Source organism: Alligator mississippiensis, chromosome 6, assembly GCF_030867095.1.
Source record: "Alligator mississippiensis isolate rAllMis1 chromosome 6, rAllMis1, whole genome shotgun sequence".
Taxonomy (NCBI): domain Eukaryota; kingdom Metazoa; phylum Chordata; order Crocodylia; family Alligatoridae; genus Alligator; species Alligator mississippiensis.
In genome coordinates, this window is record NC_081829.1 from 65,138,870 (window position 1) to 65,154,567 (window position 15,698).

The following is a 15,698-nucleotide window of genomic DNA, read 5'->3' on the forward strand; positions in this document are numbered from 1 at the left end:
GGAACTTAGTTTCTATTGTCTCTGTGACACTCTGAGAAATATTTGAATGACAGAATTTTGATTTCTGTTTAATATTTTTTGCTGTATCAATAGATACCAAAGCATATTTTGTATCAGCTCTCTGTAAGGCTGTCTCAGTCACATACCTTCCAAACATGAGCTAAACAGATGCAAGAGAAGCAAAAGAAGAGTCACCAACCTCAATAGCCATCTGTTGACACAGGAATACTCTAAAATAATTAAAGCAGACAAGATTCTTTGGGTAGCTGTGGTATCTTTTATTAGACTAAATATTTGAAAAAATTGTTCTTTGCAAGCTTTCAGGCACAAACACTTGAAAGATGCAAAGAACAATTTTTACTAATAAAAGATATCACATTTACCCAAAGAACCCTGTCTGCCTATGTCCTTAGACCAATGAAGCTACAACCAACACTCCTAAAAAAATTAAGTGTGTGCAACCCCAGGAAAACATTTTCCCAAAATTGTTAACAGAGATTGGGACTGGAGCAAAGGAAGAACAAAAACAAAAGGTTACTAATTTAGTTTTGCTTGCTAAGCAGGGAAGTCCCTTGAGCAGTAGACCTGAACAAGCTAAAAGGTAGCTTGCTGCACAAGTGAGAGGAAACTATAAGGAAGGGACCCCTGAGATTCAGACATTGAAGGTCTAACAGTCCTGCAAAAGTATACCTAAGACAACTGCAGAAGAGTAATAGACCCTGGAGGATGGAGAGTTCTCAGCTTCCCACCAAAAAACCAAGCAGGTTTCCAGTCAAAGTCTGCCTGCAAAAATGCACTGAAAGCCAAATGTTTGATAAAACATTTTGGGTTCTCACCAGTTCTGTTTAGAAGCATGTGGAACTAGCTCAGGAGTCCAAACACAAGGGCTAAGCGAAGCTTCGGTCGCTGATTCAATTCGGCGGAGATTGTAACCAACTCAGTGGCTGAATCTCTGAATCCAAATCGAATCAGGAGACCCTTTAATGTCTCCAAACCAAATCAGAACCCTCCAAATCAATTCGGAGAGATTTGGAAAGATTTGACGATTTGGACATAGACACAGCTTTAAATGTATTTTCTACGTATCTCAAGGTACCAGGCAACATGTGAATGATTCATAGATGTTAGGGTTGGAAAGAACCACAATAGGTCATTGAATCCGACCCCCTGCACAGGCAGGAAAGAGTGCTGGGTTTAGATGACCCCAGCTAAATGCCTATCTAACCTCCTCTTGAAGAGCCCCATGGTAGGGAAGAGCACCACCTCCCTTGGAAGCCCGTTCCAGACCTTGGCCACTCGAACTGTGAAGAAGTTTTTCCTAATGTTCAGTCTAAATCTGCTCTCTGCTAGCTTATGGCCATTATTTCTTGTAACCCCCAGGGTCACCTTGGTGAGTAAATCCTCACCAATTCCCTTCTGTGCCCCCATGATGAACTTCTAGGCAGCCACAAGGTCACCTTTCAACCTTCTCTTGCCGAGGCTGAAGAGGTCCAGGTGCCCTAGTCTCTCCTCATAGGGCTTGGCCTGCAAGCCCTTAACCATACGAGTGGCCCTTCTCTGGACTCTCTCCAGGTTATCCACATCCCTCTTGAAGTGCAGCACCCAAAATTGCATGCAGTATTCCAACTGCGGTCTGACCAGCGCCCAATAGAGGGGAAGTATCACCTCCTTGGTTCTGTTCGTCATGCATCTGCTGATGCACGATAAAGTGCCATTAGCTTTTCTGATGACTTCGTCACACTGACGACTCATGTTCATCTTGGAGTCCACTAGGACCCCAAGATCCCTTTCCGCTTCCGTGCCACCAAGCAGGTCATTTCCTAGGCAGTAGGTATGATGGACATTTTTCCTCCCCAGGTGCAACACTTTGCATTTCTCCTTGTTGAACTGCATTCTGTTGTTTTCTGCCCATATGTCCAACCTGTCCAGGTCTGCTTGTAGTTGTTCCCTGCCCTCCAGTGTGTTCAATTCTCCCCACAGGTTTGTGTCAGTGCTGCGACGGTGGGGCAGATGGAAAGTCCCATGGGAGCTTGGGTGGGGGAGGATCCCCAGTGCGCTCAGCAGCAGACCCAGAAGAATACCAGAAGCACTTCTGGTCCACTTCTGAGTCCGCTAGAGAGCACATGGTGGCGGGGCCACCGTGCCCCTCCCACCCCCCTGGCTCAGCGACTGGTGCCTTCTGGATCGGGGGGGCTCCTGGGGTCCCCCTGCAGCTGATCACCAAGCTGGGCAGGGGGAGGCCCAGCACGCTCCCCAGTGGACGCGGAAGTGGACCAGAAGTACTTCTGGTCCACTTCTGGGTTCACCACCGAGCACGCAGGGGGAGCCCCCGCACTCCTGTGGAACGTTCCGTCTGCCCCAGCATCGCAGCATTCACAAGCTGTGCCTGGCACCTCGAGGCATATAGAAAAGATATTTAAAGCTGCGTCTATGGCCAAATCACTGATTCTCCAAATCAGCATTGAATCTTCAGATTTGGACTTGGCCTAATCAAATCAGGGAGAGTGATCCGAATCAACTAATCAAATCACTGTCCTCAATTCAGGCCAAATCTGAAATAAATACAGCCCATTTCGCACAGCCCTACCAAACACTGTTTATGGAGAGTACAGGATAGGGAGCTTACTCAGGACCGTTCTACCCTTGTCTCCTTAATATGGCTGTACAGCTTCTTTGTTAGATCATTTGAGAAATGAGAATACTTCTAGGTTAGATGTATAAGACCTTACACAAAAGCAAAAGTTATACAGTATACTGATGCATAAACAGCCTTCAGTAAAGGTAAGGTACCTCTCCTACATTAAACAGTATTTGGATGGGGATCCCTCTCAGTCTGTGAAATATCTGCCTTATTTCTTGGTGCAGCTGAGCAAAAAGTCTAAATCCAAAATGTTTAATCTACAATCCCAGGCAATCCTATTTCTATGTACCCTATTTCTCAAATTTCTCTTTTTTATTCTATCAAAGATGTTGTAGCTAAACTCATCTTCTTTTGTTGCCCCTCCCCACCCCCACCCCCCCACAATTATTGGCTTCCACTTCTCATTTTGCTTAACTTTTTCTACATAAAATCCAAAGAATTTTCCCTCCTCACCTTCAACCTTCTGCGTACCTCTGCACCTACCCAAATCTCAGCTTTGATTTCTCTTGTCTTCCTCCACCCTATGCTTCACCATCTCTCTCCCTCCCTCCAAACCCTCAATTAATACTATTACTATCCCTCCCACAGAGAAAAGACTATGTCTTCTTGTATTTCAAGCAACATAATTCATTCCTCAAATATAATTTCTTTTCCTAGCTTTTCTGCACTGAACACCATTCTGGCACTGTGAACTCATAGTGCTCCTCTAGTTCTCTACTATAAATGAAATACAGAAATGAAACAAAGAGCAAAGTGTGTAAAGGGGTGTGTGACATGGGGTATATAACATTGCTACGATTCAAATACACATGGTTAAAGAGGACTTCTTGTGCAGAACTGATTGTCCTAGCACCCATATAAATGGTGGAGGGTAAGAGCTCAAAGGTGGTTGCTGTACACTAGCCAACATGAACTAATACAGAAGGAAAATTAATCTGGTATCTGCTAGAGCTAGTTGGGAATCATGGAAGGAACTGTAACTCTCAAAGTCACAATTCCTTCTATGAACTGCTGCTGGGGGGGGAAAAACTATGTGCTACCCTTTACAGTAATGAAGCCACAAGCTAGCTTAAAGAATTTAGCAGATCTGGAATTGTTTTTACACAATACAGAAAAACTGTAGTGTTCAAGCTGAGGATGGGGCTTTACCAGTATCTAAGCTTCTAAGAACTACCATATATATTCACCCTGAAATGCTGTACATAATTTTAAAATTTTTTTTTAATTTTATTTTAATGTTCATGGCAGTAGAACTAGTAAAAAATCAGGGATTCAGAAATTGAAGAGCTAAAGGGTCAACAGTATAAACCCCATCAGATCTAGGCTGCATACATATATGCGTGGAGGTTAGGGAGAAGTTAAATCGCATTAAAAATGACTGCTTGATCTAACTTAGTTCACCCATGTGTAGACATTACACTAGTTAGGTGTATCTAAATTTAAACTGTAAAGAAGTTCAGGGCAGTTAGATTAGTCTAAAAATGGCGAACCTGATCTAAGTTGTGTGTACCTCCAAGGTAGTCTAAATTTGGTCTTCCTGGACCCAACCTAATCTAATTGAACTTCTGTACAGTTCCCAGTGGAACTGAGAAAGTCCAGCTGCTGGTCCCAGCTCCAGGGTTCCACTTTCCCTACCTGCTCCCTGGCACCAAGCTATTTTTAGACCCCCTTGACACTTCTTCCCCACCCACAGATACACAACCCCCAACCACAGACCAGCCAGCCCCCTCACCCCACAGCCCACCAAACCCCACATCCTGCAAACAGCTTCCAGCACTGGTACACCAATGCTGTGAACTGAGGAAGAAAATCGGGGGGGGAGGGGCCACAGGTGGGAAGGATAGGGGGTTAGGTTCGCCAGAGGGGTTTATTTGTCTGTTGAGATCAAGGAGCTAAAAATAGCCTCTGGTCCGGGGGGGCGGGGGGGGAGAGCCTCCCCATTCCCTCAAGCTCTCCTACACATCCCATGAATCCTGCCAATCCCCCCATGGACCCCTGCCTGCCTCCTCAGTACCCCCATGGACCCCCCCCTCGATCCATCCCCAGAGCCTCTTCTTGACCCCGTGATTCCTCCAACCCCCTCCACACTAGCCTCCATCTCAACTTACCTTACAGTGGGTGGTTATTTTTAACATGACCTAACCTCCCCCTAACCTCTCTGAATGTCTATATGCAGCCCTAGTAAATCCCACAGATTTTAAACTTCATTTGAGCAAGTAGAAATTGCAGGATTAACTTAGAAGACACTACTAATGCTCCATGATAAAAAAATAGTAAGATGTGTGGACAATGTAATTACAATATAGAGTGTAGCCAAGAAAGCAATGTGTTTTTTTTAAAGGTCTGTGCTTAGATTGTGATCAGAAGTTAAATATTTAAGGAATCAATTCCAATGCCTTATTCAGACTTATGAAAAGTTTCTGTCTGAATGCTAAACTGTAAGATGGATACTGTAGTACAGGGGTGGCCAACCCATGGCTCCAGAGTCCAAAGTTCCAAATCCAAACTGAGTAATGTGCTCACTGCAAGCAGTCACGTGATGTGACGTGACATAACAGCTATGGAAGCTGATCACCATGTGCTTGTGCAGAGGTTCAAGGAGACGCATATTAACTTCTGAGGAGTTGCATGTGGCTCCGGAGCTGCGGGCTGGCTACCCCTGCAGTAGTACTTGTTATCTCATGGAAGCTATTAAAAAAAATGGAATTAACATTCTTGGGAGTGCTATGGAGAAGAGGAAGAAATAATCCACTAAGGAAAAAAAAAATATTTTTTGGAGGAAAAAAAAAAAGGTGTTGATATTCACCAAAAGATTCATAATGAAAGATTTTGTTCTTCTGTTAAAGACACCACTTATTACACAACATGAGTTGTCAGTGTGACGAAAGCTAACCACACTTTATCATGCATTAGCAGATGCATGGCAAATAGAACCAAGGAGGTGATACTTCCCCTCTATGCAGCATTGATCAGACCGCAGTTGGAGTACCGAGTCCAGTTTTCTGTTTCCAGTTTCTAAAGGGCGCTGCACTTTAGAAAGGATGTGGATAACCTTGAGAGGATCCATAGGAGGGCCACTAATATGGTTAAGGTTTTGCAGGCCAAGCCCTATAAGGAGAAATTTAGGGACCTGGGTCCTTTCAGCCTCCGCAAGAGAAGGCTGTGAGGTGATCTTGTGGCCGCCTATAAACTCATTAGTGGGGCACAGCAAGGAGCCGGAGATGCTCTGTTCACAAGGGTGCCTCTTGTGGTAACAAGGGACAATGGTCACAAACTGACAAAGCAGATTTAGGCTGGACATCAGGAAGAACTTCTTCACAGTAAGGGTGGCCAGAATTTGGAATGGGCTTCCATGGGAGATGGTGCTCTCTCCTACCTTGGGGGTCTTTAAAAGAAGGCTAGACAGACATCTGGCTGGGGTCATCTGACCACAGCACTCTTTCCTGCCTATGCAGGGGGTCAGACTTCATGATCTGCTGAGGTCCCTTCCAACCCTAACATCTATGAATCTATGCAACTCTAACAATTTAAAATTAAAATTTATTGTCATGGCGGGGTCCTATAGGAGGGCCGTGATCTCCTTAAGGCCCTCTCTCCATGCCAATTCGACCCAAGAGCACCCTCAATTCTCGCCCGCCATGTCTTCGCTGTTTAGTATATGTTGGGAGGCTGCCTTACGACTCCCTGGGCACGGATAGCTGGGACCTCTGTCCCCGTGTGTTCCCGGACCCCCTAGGGGTCTCCCGGTATGATGGGTGCTCCCCAGGCACCCTAGCCTTATGGGCTACGCGTGGCTCCTACCAACCCCTAATACCATGCCCCAAGCCTCGCTGATAGGATAGACGCTGGTATGTCTTTCTATATGTACACGGCCTGTCTCTTGGGCCTCCTCTATGTACTCCCGCCCACTCTCTGGGTCCTCCTCTTCTGTGTTGCCCTCTCTTGGGCTCTCCGAGCCCACTCGGGGCCTCCTTGTAATGTTGCCCCTTTCCTGGGGCCTTCTCTATAGTGTCGCCCCCTTGTCTGGGGCCTTTGCAATAGTGCCCCCTCCTGGAGCTTCCCCTGCAATGTTGCCTGAACTTGGGCTTCTAAAATACAGCCCCCCGTCTGGGGCTCTCTGCGCCCACTCTGGGGACTTCTCGGTAATACCCCCCTGACTCTCGGGCCCACCGCGCTGCTGCCCCCTTCTCCCAGGGCTCACCGTGCCACTACCCCCTCTCGCCGGGACAACCGCAGCACTCTACCCTGCTCCGGGGTTTTCCGCAGCACTAGCCCTGTTTCAGAGGCTCACCGCACCCGCACTGGGCTTCGTAATAATATTGCCCCCTCTCTAGGGCTTGCTGTGCCCCTACTGGGCTTCCTCATAACACTGCCCCCTCTCTGGGGTTTGCTGTGCCCGTCCTGGGCTTCCTCATAGCACTGCCTCCTCTCTGGGGCTCGTCGTGCCTGCGCTGGGGCTTCTCAAAGCCGCCCCTCTCCGGGGCTGGGGTCTATGCCCCGCAAGCTGCGCCCTCACTGGCGCCACGCCTTCACTGGCACCACACCTTCACTGGCACCGGGGTTCCCATACCACTGGGGTTCCTTTATGAGGATAATGCACCCTCTTGGCGCTAGGGCCCCACCTCTCTGGGGTCCCTATGAGGCCTCCTCCAACCCCTATAGCCTCACCCAAACCACCAGTGTAATACACTAGAACACAAACATAAACTCGAGCCTCCTGGCTATAACCAAAACCCAAGGCACTGGGCCCTAACAACATAAGCCTCCTGGCTGTAATTTAACATCATTGCCCCAGCATCTGGAGCTCTCACGAGCTATTCTTGCTGTTAGGCTTTTCCTCCCATCCTAACTGCAGGAGCTCTTGCCCCTCTGGCTGCTAGCAGGGAACTGCTAGCTTGGCCTTGACTCTAGGCTTTATAGGAGCCAGGCCCTGCCCCCTACAGGCAGCTGACTCTTATTAGTTGCCCTGGCAACCCACAGCTGTACTCTTTATCGCTGCTAGGGCTTTTCCCCAGCAGTTTTCCCCTCTCTAGGAGCGGGGCAGCGAGGTGCGCCGCGACATTTATAATCAACAAAAATGAAAAAGTATAACTATCAAACATATTTATACTTTTTACAGCATTACAATTTATATGCATATATACAAGTAGCTAAAACAGAACAAGCTTGTTATCATAAACTTGGATTGACTACTTGATAAAATCGTCTTTCACATCCTTAGTTACTGCCATCAGTCATAGAATCATAGACCAGAAGGCACCTGTAAGATCATCAAGTCTGCTCCCCTGCCATAAGCAGGAGGTTAATGAGCTCAATGAGGTGCTTATCCAGCATCCTCTTGGACACCTCCAAGGATGGCAACCACACCACCTCTGCTGGGAGTATGTTCCAGGCTCTAAGTACCCTTATGGAGAAGTTCTTCCTCATGTCCAGCCTAAATCTTCCCTCTATTAATATGTGTCCATTGGTCCTTGTCCTCCCAAGGGGTGCCTTCCTGAAGAGTTGCTCTCCCAGATCTTGTTGCTCCCCTCTGACATACTTGTAGGCAGCTATCAAGTCATCCCTCAGCCTCCTCTTACTCAGACTGAACAAGCCTAGTTCCTGGAGTCTCTCCTCATAGGCCAATCATGTGGATGGCCCTTCTCTGTACCCTGTTGAGCTTATCTGCATCCTTCTTGAAATGTGGTGCCCAAAACCACATTATAACTGTTATGTTTTTCAAGATTCTGTTTGTAAAAGCACTACACACATTAATGCAGTCATATAATCGTTATTATTATTATAATAATTATTGTAATTGTTACTATTATTTTTATGTTATTTTCATAAGACTGGCTAAGAACCTAAGTCATGCTTATTACAAAACAGTTGCAAGTGGAACAAACTAGAAAATTCTACAACCTGGAGGCCTTTGGGGCAATTCCTTATATTAGTTCTTCTTTCTCCCACTGGTAGGAAAAAACATTTATCAGAATGGGAGAGTTGGAGCCCTCAACTCTGTAGCCGTAATTAGAAAAGCTGTCTAATTCTAGGGGCAGGTTTTCAGACTCAAGGATTCTCAGATGCAAAATTTAAACCTCATGAGGATTCCAATGGCTTTCGAAGAGAAGCTGAAGGCAAACAACAGGAACTAATAGATATTCATTCTGACAGAATCAGCAGTGATTGATTCTTGTGGGTTTTTTTCCTTTCCTTTCAGCTTTTCCAAGAGACAATACCGCACAAAACTGCTACTACAAGCCATGTTCCTGGGACATACTAGTTATGTCACTGGCATCAGTTTGAACTTTGAGCATTTAAAAAAATGTTTGGAGTTAAGAGTATGCTACTGAACCATAGGTACAAAAAGCCAAAAAAAATAATATTTCACAATGCTAAAAATATTATTTGAAATAATTTGATTTCTGTTTCAAATTAGCAGGCTATCATATGGTCATTCAAAATGACAGGGTGGACTTTGGGGTTCTTCTGCTTGCTTTTGTTTTGTTTTGTTGTGTTTTCTTTTTTTCAGTTCTTGTATTCCAAAGATATCTGTATGAAAATTGAAGTCTTCGGGGAAAAAAGTTTGGTTTTCATATTGTTAGAAAAGAAAGCCAGTAATCTGGCTGTGGACTTGCATTTAATTATTCACAATCAAAATACCATTCTAAAATGAAAAATATATAAATATCAAAAGCCAAGGGAATTATATCTGTGCCATGGGAAAGAAGCTGTCCTTAAAAGGACAGAAAATTAAAGCTGTTTTAAGAAACTGCTAAAGAACATTTGCAACTAGAATGCATTATTACGAGTTTGGCAAGAAATTATGTTTCAAGTATGACTTACTGCCTTGAGCCTTCTGTTTAAAGGGACAATCTAAGCATAGGAAATGAATTCATAGATATATAATTTTCCAGTACTTGGTTCAGAGACACAGACTAAAGTCATAATCTAAGTTCACACTCTACCATCCTTCTCAAGTTTTAGCTGGCCACAATATTCATAAGATAATTCTGGCAAGGGATAAGAAAGTTGTTGCTTAACTGTCTATTACTGTACCATACAAAAATCAGACTAGTACAAAAACTTGATTCTGATAACGGCCAATATTAGTGTACCAGTTTCCAATGACACTGGTACTGACCACTCTTAAAAACAGAATGCTGGGTTAAACGGACAACTAGTTAGATCCAGTATAGCAATCCCGGGAACTTCCTTCAATGAACAGATATTCTCTTTGAAAAACAAGTAACTTGAAAAAATCCCAGATTAGGCATGGGAGGTTTAGACACTTGGGAGTACCCAGATAAGCACCAATAGCTGGCTTTCCAGATAGGTAAGGACTAACAGCAAAGGAAGCTCAAGGTACTCAGCACTTCTAAAAATGAAAACACAAGATTTCTCAAGCACTGTAAGTGTCCAGGACTCCCCAATCTTGTTTCCAGGAAGATTAGCCTTGTTATTTTAGTGGGTCCTCAGACACTGTGAAATGTTCAGAATCTACTGTGTACCTATGAAAATTCATAATTTAAAAATATAGCACTTCATCTGTACATGGTGCTTTTCATACATGATGACTCCAATGTGGCTTACAAGTATTGGTGAACTTAACCCTGCAGCACTGTGCTTCATGGATTATTATTATATCATCCCTGTTTTGCAGTTAGCTCACTTCCTACCTTCTTTTTATGTTTTGAGCTTTAAAAACTTTGCGCAGATAATGGATCTCTATACAGGGTGGACAGCATTGGCCCTTTCTTTGTGGGTGGAGAAAAACTGAACGTTAGCATTAATATTCCATGTAACATCCCAGTAACATTCCATGCATTGAACCACCCAACAAAGCTAAGCAGCACTATATTTTCTTGTATATAACTTGCACGTTTTTACCCAAAACCAGCTGCTGGAAATTGAAGTGTGCATATGTGAGAAATATGGTCAGAGCAAGGTTTGCTGCTTATGGGCAAAACCAAAAATAAAACCTGCAGTGATCCACATAGAGCAGGCTCAGCTCCCTAGCTGCTGCTACTCAGTTGCTACAAATAAAATTGTTTCTCCTTCATTCTACCTTTCAAAAACAAGATACATATTATGTTCTGAGGTATGTTGTATGCAAGAAAATATGGTATTTCACCTTTTAAACATGTTCCCACAAAGAAAGAGAAATAGATCTATTCTGTGAAATATGGCGTCAGTCTGTGTCCAGGCTGATCGAAAGAAATACTTAAATGTCAATGTTACAAACCATACCTTCCATGACATACACCAGTGAACCCACATCTCCTTCTTTGATGATGCAACTGTCTTTGCCATATTCCACTGGATACATACAATCCACAATCTCCTGGATCTGAGATATTTCTAGATTCTTCATGAAGTCATTGTCAAGGATTGCTTCCTTTATTAGTTCCTTGGACCTATGGCAAGAAAGGTAAGATTTATCCATGTATCCAGTAATTTAATTCAGTTACAGTATGTGATGTTTAGTATGTTCACACACTGCCATGATGCACCAATGAAAGCATTTGCTTGCAAAGATTCCAACACTTTCCCAAAAATCTGAAAACAAAGTCCATCTGCCAAAAACTGAAAGAAGAGGTGTGTGAGAGTATTAATTTTTGAATGCTTATCATAAACTGAATATTACTTTTTAAATTTTGGCATAGCTAAATTTAATGTGTTTACAACAGTCTCTCTCTTTCGGCTAAGGAATTCATGTGTACACTGACCTCATTAGAACAATATATTTACACCAGATATTCTCCAGAGAATGTATTGTCCATATATAAAATAGGAATGACATACCAAAACAGAAAGCTTAAGACTTCGTGATGTATACTTTATTATGTTTTATACTAATTATACAAAATAAAGAATACAAAGGTTGCAATATAATACATGTTGGGTATGTATTCTGTAGTATTAATTGTATTCCAAAAGTTCAAATACAGTATAGGAAACATTATTACAGAAGAGTTTAATTCATTATTTTGGTTACTTATTACTGGTAAGTTTAGGCAATTATTTTATTAACATATAAATATATATATATATATATGCACGCATTTGAATTGTCTATGAAATTGCTTTAGAAGTAAAAGTCTGAGGTTCTCAGTTTTAAATAGTGACTTTTGATTGGGTTAGTTATAAGACATTGTTTATATATAAAATTGCATAGGTGTTAATCCTTAAATATTCACTCTAGCATCCTTATTCTTTTAATCTTTGAAAAAATGTACCTCTATAGATATATAGTATAATCTGTTCTTTCTAAAATACCTTAGTACTTCTACCACTGCAGAAGATATGTGGAACATTTATGCGTACCATAATTGTTTCTAAATATTTTGCCAAATCTTGTCGTACAGTGTAACTATTTGAAAGATAACTGTCTGCACTGAGTCACTCAGGCATAACTATTCAGCAACAGTACCCTGTTCATCATGATCCACATATTGTCAGATTGTCTATCAAGTTCAACTCAATTCATCTATTCTTACAAAGTGTAATAATGCTACAACAGTACATAAATGCTTCTTAAAGGATTATGGCAAATGGACAGTTGAGGAATATAAATGTGTACAAACTACATTTAAGCAAGATAATTAAAAAGAGAAGAATTGCCAAGTACTACTTTCATTATTCATGTTCACCTTCATGATTAGTATTTCTCAAAACATAGATGTACACCTTCACTCCTTATATTGGCTTTATGTATCATTTTCATTCTAATAACATGAGTTTTTACAAGTAATATCTGAAGGATCATTGTTTAGAAATACATTGACTTGTGACAGTTTCACTCATGATACTAACAAAACAAAAGTATCATTACACTTACAAGAAGCTAAGAAAAAATGTAATAGTTATCAATGTTCAGGGAAAAAGTCAAATCAATTACCAATAAATGTTAAGAAGGATTAGTTTCCCCCACCACCCCATACATTATATCATTTGCCAGAGACATAGAGTAAGCATGTTAGTGTCAGCATAAGCAAGCGAATCAAATAGACCATTGGTCTGTTCAAGGATAACAAAGTCTTGCTGCAATGTGAATGTTAAAAACATTCACTTTTAAATCCATGTATAATGAAGACAATGCAAACATCTTATTATATTGAATATGATTATATTGGTTAATTTGATTAAGCTCTACTTCTGATATAAAACATGAGTACTTGATTTAAAATACCATTAGTGTAAAAGATCAGAATTGGAATGTCATCTACTTATGTTGGGAGGTTAGGTGTTGTTTGTTTACCTGTGTGGTACAACCCCAGTTAGTAACCATTATATTTGGAAATCAAACAGATAGTTTATTTAAATGATATTCTCTTTGGGACAAGTCCTTGGCTGGTATACATTCTCACATTCTCATTGTTCCACTGAAGTCTGATGAGTTCAATGGAATGGTGACATAGAACCACCTGAACATTACATTAAAATGAAATGTACAAAAATATATATAAATACTATGAAATTGTTTTGCTTGCAACCTAGAACTTGTAAATGATGCCTTTCAATGTAAATTTATGGATGTTAATTCAGACACTGCATTATAATTCTACTAAAATATGGCTCAAAGTTATGTTCAACAGTGATTCTTTAATGGCACATATGACTTCTATTCTTTCGACCACCTCTCTGAGACATTCCAAACAACAGAACACTTTAAGACCAAAGACAAACTTCAATGATTTAGTTGAAGTTTACTAGGGCTAAAATGGGTAGTCAGAATCTGACTTTGCTAGGGTTCTGCCCCTCCCCCCACTTTCATGAACCCTAATTAAGGTAAAAATACAGTCACTTGGATTACTAGGACAAATAAAAGAAAACAATATAAACTATAGGTGTTCTTAGTATTCTTGTTCATTACAATGAGTGATCATGAAAATCTAAAAAAAAAAAATGAAGAAGTAATAGAAATTCAGCTTTCCTCCCTCACTGGCTCCCCTGCATTATAGCAAAACTGAGCCTTTGTTTTGCTCTTAGCAGTGTTCTTTTTATACTGTGACTTGCCTAAGTAATGCTTCCTTGGTTTTTCCCACCCCCAGAAATCATCACAAGAGCAATAATTATTATCGTTATTCGAAGTGAATGCTAACAAGAAAGCGTAACAAAAGCCTTTGTATTAATCATATCAACTAGCATTACATTTACAGTCATTTATTTTGATATAAGACCCAAACGAGACTTTCTCCTCGATAAAACAAGGTCAAATTATTTAACTGAAGTGTTTATAATAATATCTACCAAAAGTTAGTGAAGAGAATTCAAACACAGTGGGGCTGGAACTACTCAATTAATTAGGGAGGCAACAGAAAAACCAGGGAAGTTATTGCAGAGACTAAGAAAAATAAGGAAATTTTAAGGGGTTCTAGGAGAGGCCTCAGAAAGTCTGAATGATAAAGTGAGAGTGCCAAAAGACCAAGGAAATCGTTATGAACAGAGCAAAGATAACATTATAATGTATAGAAATTTGTAACATAATAAAATTCCAACTAAGAAAACTTTAACCCTAGCAATATCCACAGCATATAAAAGCCCAATCTAAGTGTAGATGAAGATGGATCACAGAAACTAAAAATTCAACAAGACCCAAAAATTTTTAAGCCAGTTTCCCTGCCAATACAGAATAGTCCTATGAAACAAAAGACATGTCTATTTAACACGGACACTACAACTCTGCTCAGCCACAGCTGAACAGTCTCAATAGGCACTGCATACATACACATTCCCTTAGTATGCACACACCAACCCCACTGTGAGAGACAGGATACTGAGCAGGGTGGACTTGTAAACTGACCCAATCTATCATTTCTTATGTCTTTATCTTAAAAATAAATGTGCCAGCAGAATACTGAAATAATACTTTACTATTTATCTATTACTGTATCAAAATATAAAACTTACTAATTTTTAGAATTAGTTATGCTTCGCTACGGTGATTGAGTAGGAACTTAAAATAGGCACGAACACATTATAAAATAACAGTAAGAAAACAATTTTCCTCTTTGCAGAAGGCAAACAACGTTTGCCAATGTTTACATCACCTATCAAATAAAAAGTTCTCAAGCAATTTAAATGCTTTTCATCTGTCACTTCTGTATCAATTTTGCAAAATAAAGTTCACTTTGAACTAATTCAAAATTAGGCACTACTAAAAATATATTGTCATGGTTACAGAAAGATTTATTCTATTGTTCTGAAGATAAGTTATTTGTCAGCTTAGTAATATAAAAAATTACCCATACAAGCAGGGTACCATTCCCAGATACTTGCAGAGCACAGGTCATTTAATTCTCTATGTTGCTTAATAAAATGACATTTTCATCCAGTATAATTAATGTAAGAAGTATTTCAGATGAAAACACATTTTGCACAGGAAGAAATGTGCTTAAATATCTTAAATTAATTCTTACAGAAGAACTCTTATTTACATTGCATGTTATTCCTTAGGGGATTTTTTAAGATGTATAAAAGTGCATCAAATCCATGAATAGTTTAAAATATGAGTTTAGCCTTCGCCAACAGTCAAAAAGTGAGTTCCTTCAGTCAAAAGTAAGTGTACATACTGTTCATTCATTTCCCTTTTATCCTTGAAGGGGACTAGCAATTTCATTTCTATTTTCTGATTCACCTTTCTAATGAAGGCCACCTGTAAGTAAAATAAACTCACAATGTTTTTAATGAAACAGACTGCCTCCTAATGACCCCATATGAATGCATTTCCATGAATATTTATTTAGTGCTGAATGTAATGGTTCCTAATACTGAGGGTCATCCAAAGAGTGGAAAGTAGCACTTCATCATTATCTTTACATTCTAAAAGTAAGTAACAAGAATAGATAGGGAAATAAGCAGTCACTATTTTCTGAAAAAGTTAATGGTAACATATAATGGAGAAATTCTCAGAAATAATTAAGGAAAATAGCAGCACTCAACAACTTGCAATTCATCTTTTCCAATTTTAATGCCATCAAGATAACCAATATGGCAGCAGCAGGACCACCAAACTAATTATATTTGTGAGTCACAGCATGCATGCAAAAACGTATCTTTAGAAAAGTTTACTGTA

At 40.7% G+C, this 15,698-nt stretch overlaps 1 protein-coding gene across 3 annotated transcripts in view; it reads right to left on the reverse strand.

The window, feature by feature from the left end:
• The window catches only part of PRKG1 (protein kinase cGMP-dependent 1), a 1,124,099-nt gene that overhangs the window by 959,252 nt on the left and 149,149 nt on the right, over positions 1-15,698 (reverse strand). For all 3 annotated transcript variants that reach the window (XM_019484295.2, XM_019484294.2, XM_059729934.1), the window contains exon 2: positions 10,871-11,037. In XM_019484295.2, coding sequence (XP_019339840.1) covers positions 10,871-11,037 — 167 coding nt within the window. The remainder of the gene's footprint in view (positions 1-10,870; positions 11,038-15,698) is intronic.